The sequence below is a fragment of the Aythya marila genome, assembly GCF_965140915.1.
Source record: "Aythya marila genome assembly, chromosome: 20".
Classification (NCBI taxonomy): Eukaryota; Metazoa; Chordata; class Aves; order Anseriformes; family Anatidae; genus Aythya; species Aythya marila.
Genome location: NC_139061.1, coordinates 5200055 through 5209561, shown reverse-complemented (window position 1 = coordinate 5209561; position 9507 = coordinate 5200055). Strand labels below are relative to the sequence as shown.

The window sequence follows — 9507 nt, the reverse complement described above, 5'->3', positions numbered from 1 at the left end:
GGTTGGGGGTGTGTGTGGGAGGTTGGGGGGGGTTAGGGGTAGGGGGGGGGCTCGCCCCCGAGGGCTGCGTCCCTGCACGGTGCTGGGGAAGGCGGGAGGGGGTTTTGGGGGGTTGGAGGAACCTGCAGCTGGAGTAGGGGACTGAAAGGAAGGCAGCTCGCAGGATGCCGGGGTTGGAATGGCTGGGAAGGGTCTGCGGGGTGGTCTGGTGGCACCATCAGAAGGAAAGCTGCGTCGTCAGAGCCCAGATATTAAAAAAATAAAGCCAAATATTGGCTCGGAAAGCGAGTTTCTGAGACGAGGGGTCGCGGTCTGGCAAAGCGCAGGGGGTGTGAGGCAGGAGGTGTTGCTGCACAAGTGCGGCTGGATCAGGAACAAACGTTCACCCTTGCTGTGTGAGACCAGCCACCTGCATAGGAGTCTGTCCCAAAAGTTACCGTGAGACACAGCTCTGTGCTTGCTGTCCAGTGGCAGTTTGTACCCGCACCAGCATTTACAGGGCAGCTGGGGGAACGGCGCTGTGAGCTTTTACCTTTTTTGTTCTATTTTAGCGGGATTGAAGAGCGTTCTCTGGTTCCAGCTGAATGGGTTGAGCAGATCTGCAAACAAGCCGGGTTGTTTCTTTCCCCCGGGGCACAGCAGCAGGAGGCCCATGACCTAAGATGAGTTTCTGCAAAACAAGCAGCGACTAGGAGGATAAATCTAAGAAGGGTCAAGGTCTCTGCCTGTCTTTCGGGTTTCTCCTTGAAAAACTTCATCGTCTCCTCCAGCCTCGGTGCCTTGTCCAGCACCACCGGCCTTCCTGGGCCTGTGACAAGCTGGGACCTTTTGATGAAGGCTCCCTTTGAAGTGTGCTGAGGGATTAGGGCAGGTCCCAAACAATGCTCCCAGGGCAGGGCGGGGGAGATGGTATTATTTGCTCTGTGTAGCCTCTTGGGACCTTTGTGCTCCTAAGAGATGGAGGTGTCCATAGAAATAGAAAATGGCATTGAGACTAAGAGCTGAGCTCACAAATTTTTTGCCTGCTGATAGATCTGGGACTGCTGAACGCTTACAGCAGACTCAGAGGGAAAGCTCATGTGCTGTGCTCCCCCTTTGCTCCCAAACAAAAATTTATTTATTTATTGAACCTGGGGCGGGGAAAAGATTTCAGATTTCACACGTCAGCCCCCTGCTCATCCCCATCGGCTGAGAGGGAGCTGGCAGCAGGGAGCGTTTGTGGCACTGGGTTGTTTAGGGCAAGGTGGGAGCACTGGGAGCTGGATGAGGCGCGTCCCTGCTCAGCTCCCAGCACTCTCAGAGCAAAGCCTCTCTCTTTTTCGCACTTTTTTCCTGCCTCATCCTTCTCACACAGGTCCTTCCCTGGCCCCTTCCTCTGTTGTTTCCCTCAGGCAGCGGCGTGTCCGTCGCTGAAGGGGAAAAAATAAGGGAAGGGAAAGGAGAGGAAAGGAGAGGAAAGGAGAGGAAATGAAAAAAAAAAAAAAGGAAAAAAAAGGGAAAAAGAAGGAAAAAATGGAAAGGGAAAAAGAAGGAAAAAATTGAAAGGGAAAAAAAGGAAAGGAAAAAAAAAAGAAAAAAAAAGAAAGGAAAGGGGAAAAAAAGGAAAGGGGAAAAAAGAAAAAGGAAAACGGGGATATTAACATTAAACAAAAATAGAAAAGGAGGAGGAGAATTAAAAGTTTAAAAAAAATAAAGAAGGAATTAAAATTTTTAAAAAAAGAGAGAATGGGGATTAAAAGTTAAATAGCAAAAGAAAATAGAAAGGGGATTAAAACTCAAAAAAAAAAAAAAGGAAATGGAAAGGGGATTAAAAATTTAAAATAAATAAATAAAAAAAAAATAAAAGAGAAAGAGGGATTAAAAGATAAAAAAAGGGAAAAGCAAATCCCGTCGCCATGGCAACGGAGGGCCCGCCGCGCCTGGCGTCGCCATGGCAACGGCGCAGGCCTTCCGGCGGCGGCCGGAAGCGGGGCGGCGCGCGGCAAGATGGCGGCGGGGCGGCGGTGGCCAGCGGCCGGCAGCGCGCTCACCCTGCTGCTGACCCTCGGCGCCTCCGGGCCCGCGCTGCTGCGGGGCGGGGGCGGCACCGGCGGCACCCCCGAGACCCCACTGAGGGCGGGGGAAGGTGAGGGGGAACGTGCGGGGCCGCCTCCTGCCCCGGCAGCGGCGGGGAGCGGGGCTTTGGGGCTTTGGGGGGGGGCCCTGAGGTGCGCACGGGGCTGGGGCTGGCGCTGGGAACCCCCAGGGCTGCTGAGAGCAACCGGCCCGAGGCGGTTTGGGTCTTTATTTGTTGTGGGAGATAATTAGCAGGGCAGGTGTGGTTACTGGGGCAGTCATTTTTATGTTGGAAATGAGGAGACATTTCTGCTCAGAAAGAGCAGTCAGGCACTGGGACGGGTTGCCCGGGGAGGTGGTGGAGTCACCGTCCCTGGGGGTGTTCAGGGGAAGGTTGGACGTGGTGCTTGGGGACAGGGTTTGGTGGGTGACTGTGGTGGTTGGACCAGATCTTAGAGCTCCAGCCTTACTGGTTCCACGTCTCCTTCCTTCTCTTTTAATGAGACCGAAAATTACTATAGAAACCGTTGCTTTTTTCCAGTCACCACCCCAGGAAGCACCCAGAGTCAGTCCGTCAGTGCAGTGCCCACGACAGCTCTCCTTCTAGCAGTGTTTCATTATTTACACCTGGTTTTAAACGCCCCAAGCTCCCCTTCTGCAGCAAGATAGAACAAAAAGCGGTGCCTTCTGCTGGCTCAGTCTCCCTCTGCTCTAGCTAAACAGATTTGGTTAAAACGAATCCAGTTTCTGGTGGCTAAAACAAACCCCTCGCTGTCCCTGCCGCTGTGACGTGCTGCTGTGCTCAGTCCACAGGCTGCTCACCTACGTCTTCAGCTACGATGACCTGATATCCCTGAGCTGCGGCGCCGTTCTCATCTGGTACTTCGCAGGCAGCTTTGAGAAGAACGTCGGCACCGCCAAGCACTGCTTCCTCACCGTCCTGTTCGCCCTCCTCTCCGCCCTCCTGTACCTCCTGCTCGCGGCTGTCGTCTCAAGGGTGGTGGAGGTGGAAGACCCCAGGGGGTTCATGCCGGTGGCGTTTGCCATGTTGGGCGTGTCGACCACGCGCTCGCGGATGAGGAGGGCTCTGCTCCTCGGGGTGAGGGTCCCGGTGGTGCTGGTGCCGTGGTTTCTGCTCTGCGTGGCGTGGTTTATCCCCCGCTCCTCCCTCCTCGGTAACATCTGCGGGCTTCTGGTTGGGGAGGCCTGTATCCTTCCAGGGCCCAGCCCTGAAGCACAGCGTGGGGTCGCTGTTTGTGAGCGTGCTGCAGCTTTAGGGCGTTTCCTGGGCTCTTTTCTGCACCGAATTCTCACCGGCTCTACTTGCCCGCAGCACACCCAGCTCTGCGTTGGTCTCTCGCCCTCTGCTTCCACTTCGTGGCTTCAGGGCGTGCAGAGATCCCGGAGCTGAGGAGGGCAGCGGGCTGTGGGGATGGCACTGGGTAGACCTGGGAGAGTTCTCCAGGGAAAACGGGTTTGGAGCCGGAGGGGGATGGTGCGTGGCTGTGTCAGAAACGAGGATGTTTTGTCTGAGGGCCTCCTTGACGTGTTGCTGGCTTCAGATGGGCTTGGCTACTGCTTCTGCCTGGATATTCCCGAGTCGGTGAGCTCTAAGCTGGATCGGCTGTTCCCCTTCACCCTGCTGAAGAGAGTGCCAGGGCTGAGATACATCCCGGGGGCCTCGGCGGAGAGGAGAGCCTCCGAGAGTGTCAAGTAAGTGTGGGAGCTACCGTGAGGATTTCTTGCCAGGCAGAGAGAATTTGGGGCGTGAGGTGGCACTGAGCCACCCCTAAAAGGTTTGTGTTTGTATCGATGCACGCAGAGGTAACAGCAGCATGACAGCAGAGTCGTGCAGCTCTGCCCTGACATCAGGGCTCCTGCCATTTGTTCCTGGCCCTGTTGTGCCCCGGGGCGTGATCTTTATTTGTCTTTGCCCCGCCTGCCAGCAGCGCTGTGAGGTTGGTCACGTCCAAAGCTACTGTTGGGAACTGGAGGTGCCACCTTGCTGTGCTTGTGTTCAGCATCAAGCAAGGCGGCTCTACTGAAAAGAAACCTTGGCACTTGAGCTGATGTTCGGGGGTTATTTGAATTTTGTGTCTATCGCAGTCCCTGAGAACTCACTGGTATTTTGTAAAGCTCAGAAATCCAGGTCAGTTTTTTCCCAGCTCTAAGATGCCACCTGAGTTTGGCAGAGGAAGGCTGTTTCTCTATGAAGGGTTAAATTCCACGTTCTCTTGAAGCCACAGGCTCATTCTAAAGCATCCTGAAGCGTTTGCACCTACCCTCACCTGAGGGGAAGCCATAAAACAGACCCTCCCTGGCAGGAACACGCACCCAGATCCTGTGGGGCAATCAGACTGAGCCCGAGTGCTCGCAGGGGAGCCCAGGCAAACCCAGGAGCGTTTTGCCTCCTCCTGTCAGCGCTGCCCCTGCGAGGAGGGTCACTCTCGCTGCAGCAGAGCCCATGTCTGCACCACTCCAGTGCTGCTGCTGGTAACTTGTGCTCAGTGTGGGCTCCGCACCTAAACCTGCCCTGCTTAGGTGAGCTGCCATCAGCGGGCTGTGTGGGCTCAGAGGGATTTACAGAGGGATTTGACTGTCAAGCAGGGTGTGGGAAGGCGTTTTGAGGACGTTTCCATTTCTGCAGCTCAATTTGCATCTCTCTGCGGCTTAGGTGCAAGTCTAAGAAGCTGCTTGCTTCTGGGCCTTTGTTCTTCTTGCTTTGATCCCTTATTCCCGAGTGCGAGCTCTGAGCGGGTTTTAAAGCTCCAGGAAGCTGCAGGCAGCGAGTTGCCAGCAGGCAGAAGCCGTTTCTAGGAGGCTCTGCCTCCTGCATCGCGCCTGCCTCCACAAACGGAGCTGTGGGGGGAACAAACCCAAGCTCCCAGCCCCCAGTGTGAGCCAGCCCCTTGTTCTCGCTGGGATCTGGTGGTCACAGCCGTGTGAGTGCTGCCTCGATGCCCTGCTGAGTGTGTGCGTGGGCCGGGCAGCGCTCCTGGAGGCCCCGAGGCTTTGGCTCCAAGGCAGATCCTGCTTGATGCAGGGTGAGTCGTGCCTTCTGCTGGCAGAGGCTGCTTCTAGACCTGGCTTCTGAAGGATTCATCTCATCTGCAGCTCTCCTCCTTCCCTTTCGCTCTCTACCCTGGCTCCTGCTTCCACCAAAGGCCTTTATGGTTCTCGATAGATGATGCTGGGCAGCTGTGGCTGCTGCTGAATGGCTTAGGTGGGAGGCGGGTGGTGTGCATGGAAATTGTGAGGCCTCGTAAAGCCAAACCCTGCAGTGAGGCTGGCATGTGCCCTTTGGGAAGAGATTTAGGGCTAAACCCCGCTTATTCTGTGGGTTGGGAGTGGGCACATCTGTCCTGGGTGACCAATATCCCTATTTTTACCCAAACGCTGCTTGTAACAGGGATTCCTCCTTTTGTAAGAGACAGCATTTCTCTGACGGATTGCAGCGACCTCTGTGAGTGTTGGTCAGTTGGAAACCTGCCCCTGGGGCACTTCCAGCAGCAGCGAGGCAGCGCTAGTTCTGGAATAACCTTCCCTTTTCCTTCCTGCCCAGGATCACCCCTCCACCAGGCGCGTACCCCACGCAAAGCTCCTGCAGCTCCTCGCCTCCAGCTCTTCCCACGTTCCCCCCGCAGCACCCCGCTGCTCAGAGCCAGGGCTTCCAGCACAGCTGCACGCCAGGACACGGCCCCACGGGGGGACACGCGGGGGCTCAGCACAGCTCTGCGGCAGGACACGGCCTCCCTTCCTCCCCCTCCCAATCCAGAGGTGCCTTCGGGGACTTTTACCCCCAAACCCACGCCGGGGCCTCGCCGGGACAGTTCTGCCAGCCAGGCAAGTTCTCCATCCCACAACACGTGTGCCCACCAGGACTACAGGCACCTGCGGGCCCGGAGCCCCTGGCTGGGGTTCAGCAAGCCCCGGGGCATCCAGCAGCCCCAGCACCGCTCGTTCCAGCTGAATTTTCCAGGATCCGGGTGTACTGATCCTCCCGAGGGCAGCGGGGCTCCTCTGGCACAGGAGGACTGTGTATGGTGCTCGTGCAGCAGCTGGCCACTGTTGCTGTGCCTGTGTGACGTGCTGAATGGGTTATTTAATTGTTTCCTTTGGAATTTTGATACTTTTTTAGTATTTTCTGCCCCCCTAAACCCCCCTAAACTCATCAACAAGGCAGCTCGGACACATGAAAAATAGCGTAAGGGTCCTCAGCGGGGGATTTTGGCTCTTTGTGCAGCGAGCATGAAGCCAAGGAGCTGGGAGGGACCTTGAAAGAGGGTTAGAAGAGTGAACTGGAACGGTGCTGTTCCACTGGGGTGCTCACATGGCTCAGCTGGAGGTGTGTGACCCACCAGCACTAGCACAACCTCTCTGTTTCCTTCAGAGGGGGTGGGAAGCCGTGTGGGAGAGGAGTTTCCAGCAAGGGATGGAGAGCAGGGCGCTGTGTGGTGCTGGTGGCAGAGGGGTGGGGTTGGTGGGACTTGCTGGGCTTTGTTTCCCCCTGTGCTGTGCCCGGGAGGAATCTCCTCTTTCTGTCTGTGAAACGGGCAGGATCTCAGCTGCTGCCACTGATCAGCTGCTTAGAGGTTTATTCTCAGAGAAAATAACAACAAGAAGTGTTGCGTGAAGCTCCAAGTGCCTTTGCTGCTCTGGGGAATGGCCTCACCGTGCCTGCCCTGCCTCCTCAGGGCTCCTCCGTGCTATCCCAGCCCACGGGTAGGAGGCAGCACTGACGGCTGCGTGCCCCAAAGCACCCACATGCCTTTTCCTTTCCCCCTTTCCCCTTTTTGGGTGCCTGAGGAGGCCCCATGTTGCTGCACAGGTGACGTGTGGCCTCGCAGGGGCTTGCTTTGGGGGCAGACTGCAGTGAAAACCGAGGGCTCAGACCTCAGCTCTGTGCTTATCTGAAGCTGCTTGCAGAGGTGGAGGCTGGAGAGGGGCTTTCCGGGGGGTGCAGCCCTCAGAACCAGCCTGTGGGGGGCTGGAGTTGGTGGCTGGCTCCACCCTGGTTGTTTCCCCCCTCCCTGGGATCTCAGGTTCAGGTGGGTTTGGTTTCGTGGTCCTGTTCCTGCCGAGCTGCTGGCAGCAATCGCGTTGTTTAACGTGGAGCAACGACAGGACGAGGAGCTCGCCTGAAACTTAACAGGGAAACTTAAAAAAGGAACTTCAATACCAGGAAGGAGCTGCTAGAGGTGACTGAAGCCCTGATGTTCCCCTTGATGAGTGCCTTGGTGCTCTCCCTCGTGAGAGCCTTCCCCCTGAACCGTGATGTTTCACCACTCTCGTTTCCAGAAATGTGCAGAGAACGCAGGAGGGTGAGGAGGACTTCCAGTGTCGTGTACCCTCAAACCGAAAGCTTGAAATACAACTGGAAACAAACCGCTGCGTCTCCTGGTTTGCTTTCAAGTGGGGAGAGCTCTCCTGGGGTGGGCTCAGCCCCCAGGGACTGCAGGGCAGGCGTGAGCAGGGTGCGAGCTGCGGGAGTGCCTGGTGACGGAGGACACGCTCTGGGGAAGGGCGGTACTGCACATGGGAAACACTCCGGGGACTGGGAATTTTTATTTTCAGGCTCTTAACAGTTGACTCCCCTAATTTGCAGAGCCGTCGGAGGGGTGGCAGGGTTTCCAGTGAGTGATTTCGTGCCGTGGGTCGTGCAGGAGAAAGGAAATGTCCCCTGAGAGCCGCTGGCGTGTGGCTGCCAGCAGCAGGAGCAGCCCCAGGCAGCCGGTGTGGGGCCGGGGCAGCAGAGCTCCTTCCCCAGGCTCCTGTGCTCCCTTCAGGCAGGTGCTTGTGAAGATAACGGGTGATTTCTGACAGGGTCTGTCCCTGCCTTTCCTGCGGGCAGCCATCGGTTAAATGCCATCGTGTCAATCAGCCAAGGGCTGTCTGCTCCTCCAGCAGCCGTGTCCAACCAAGTCCCGGCTCCTTGGGGCTGGGATTTGGCTCAAAACCCCTCAAAAGGGCTGGGAGGGAGGAGTGGGACAGGGTGGGACGTGGGCAAACACGGCTGAAAGGAGAAATGGGATTGAGGAGAGGGAGGCAAACATCAGCTGCTTGGGGTTGGAGCTCTCAGACGGGGTCACTGATGGCGAGTTGCAGTTCCAGGTCCCTTCCTTGGAGGGGAGGCAGAGAACTGAAGTTCCTCGTTTCCTCTCTGCTTTTCTTTTTTCTTAAAAATCAATAAAACGGCAGGGCAGCGCGGGATGGCTGCCCCCGGGAACACGCTGTCTCCGAAGGTTTGTTACTCCGTGTCCTGCTGCGTTCCCAGTACAACCGGTGCTCTGTCAAAGCTCAGGGTCGCTTCTGCACCTGGAAGCGGGGTGAAACGTGACCCCGGAAAGCCCCTCGGTCACCCCTCTGTCCCCAGGGGGTGACAGGAGCGTGGGGACGGGTGTTCTGGCAGAGCCCAGCTCCTTCCCTGCTGCTCTTCCACCCCGCCGTGGTGGAAGGAGGGCGGCTTTGGGGTCTGGGGAGCGCGGTGCTGGCTCTGAGCAGTGCCAGGAATGGGGATGCCCACGGGGTTGGGGCTGGAAGGGGCCGAGGTCGGTGCTGGCGATGGCTGCGGCCGTGGCTGATGGGCTGGGATGCAGCTGGAGCACCCACATGGGATTCCTGGTGCTGCCGAGCATCTTTTTCAACGTTTTGTGTAAAAACCAGCAGGTTTCAGCTGTCTGGAGGTGACAGCTCGGGGCAGGAGCCAGCTGAGCTGGGGCCGTTGCTGCCCATATCCCTGCGGGCAGCCCCACAAAGTATTTCCACGCAAATCCCTGTATTTCTCTGCTCCCCCAACTCCTTCTTTTTCCAGCAAAGCCACCGGCTGACCGGGATACCCGCGGGCAGCCCCGCTCCCCTGCTCACCCCCTGTGCCCTGCAGGGTGTCCCCGACCCCTCTGTCACTGCGGGGCCGTGCCCGGGGACCCGGGTCTCTGCAGCTCTGCCTCTCCTCGATGCCCCCGGCTCACCCACACGGACTTTGCACCCTCCCCGTGGGCGTCATCGGCTCCGATCCCGGCCATAGGTGACAGCAGCGGGACCGTGGCCCCGATGGGACACCAGCAGCACGGCGATAGCAGCGGGATCATGGCCCCGATGGCACAAATCCCCCCTGGATGCCCCCACACCTCTCCTGCAGTCCTATCTTGGTGGCTCACCCTCCAAGCCCAGTGTTCCTGTGTGGTTTGCGGTCACGGTGTGGGGAAAACCCCAAAAGGGAGCCGTGGCCATGCTGCAGCCGGGGGTCCCGGGCTGCAGGTTGTGAAATTTCCCCCCAAAAGAGACATTTTTGGAGCCTCTTGAGCAATTCCGGTGGTGGCGAGGCGAGCTTTGCCTGGAGCCCTGCCGAAATGCCCAAAGAGCGTGCGTTGTGCCCAAAGCAGGGCGCCGAGTCCGTGTCTGTGTCCGTCTGTCCGTCTGTCTGTGCACGCCTGTATTGTGCCCACGCACCTG

General features: G+C 57.7%; 1 protein-coding gene across 2 annotated transcripts; it reads left to right on the top strand.

The window, feature by feature from the left end:
* The first annotated feature begins 1264 nt into the window (after nt 1-1264).
* On the top strand, nt 1265-6516 carry RHBDD2 (rhomboid domain containing 2). Of its 2 annotated transcripts, none has more exons than XM_082776642.1 (4): nt 1265-2125; nt 2869-3263; nt 3618-3768; nt 5618-6516. In XM_082776642.1, exons 1-4 carry the CDS (start codon nt 1896-1898, stop codon nt 6048-6050), a joined length of 1209 nt encoding a protein of 402 aa, XP_082632768.1. In that variant the 5' UTR covers nt 1265-1895; the 3' UTR covers nt 6051-6516. The 2 variants fall into 2 exon arrangements, with proteins under 2 accessions (XP_082632768.1, XP_082632769.1); XM_082776643.1 differs by having other exon boundaries at nt 1826-2125; nt 2862-3263; nt 5618-6511.
* Nucleotides 6517-9507: the final 2991 nt, after the last annotated feature.

Excerpts from the sequence above, each read along its gene's own strand:
- RHBDD2 (XM_082776642.1), top strand. The coding sequence starts at position 1,896 with ATGGCAACGGAGGGCCCGCCGCGCCTGGCGTCGCCATGGCAACGGCGC. Across the intron at positions 2,126-2,868 it reads CCCACTGAGGGCGGGGGAAG|GCTGCTCACCTACGTCTTCA; the intron begins GTGAGGGGGAAC and ends CTCAGTCCACAG. Across the intron at positions 3,264-3,617 it reads GCTTCTGGTTGGGGAGGCCT|ATGGGCTTGGCTACTGCTTC; the intron begins GTATCCTTCCAG and ends TGCTGGCTTCAG.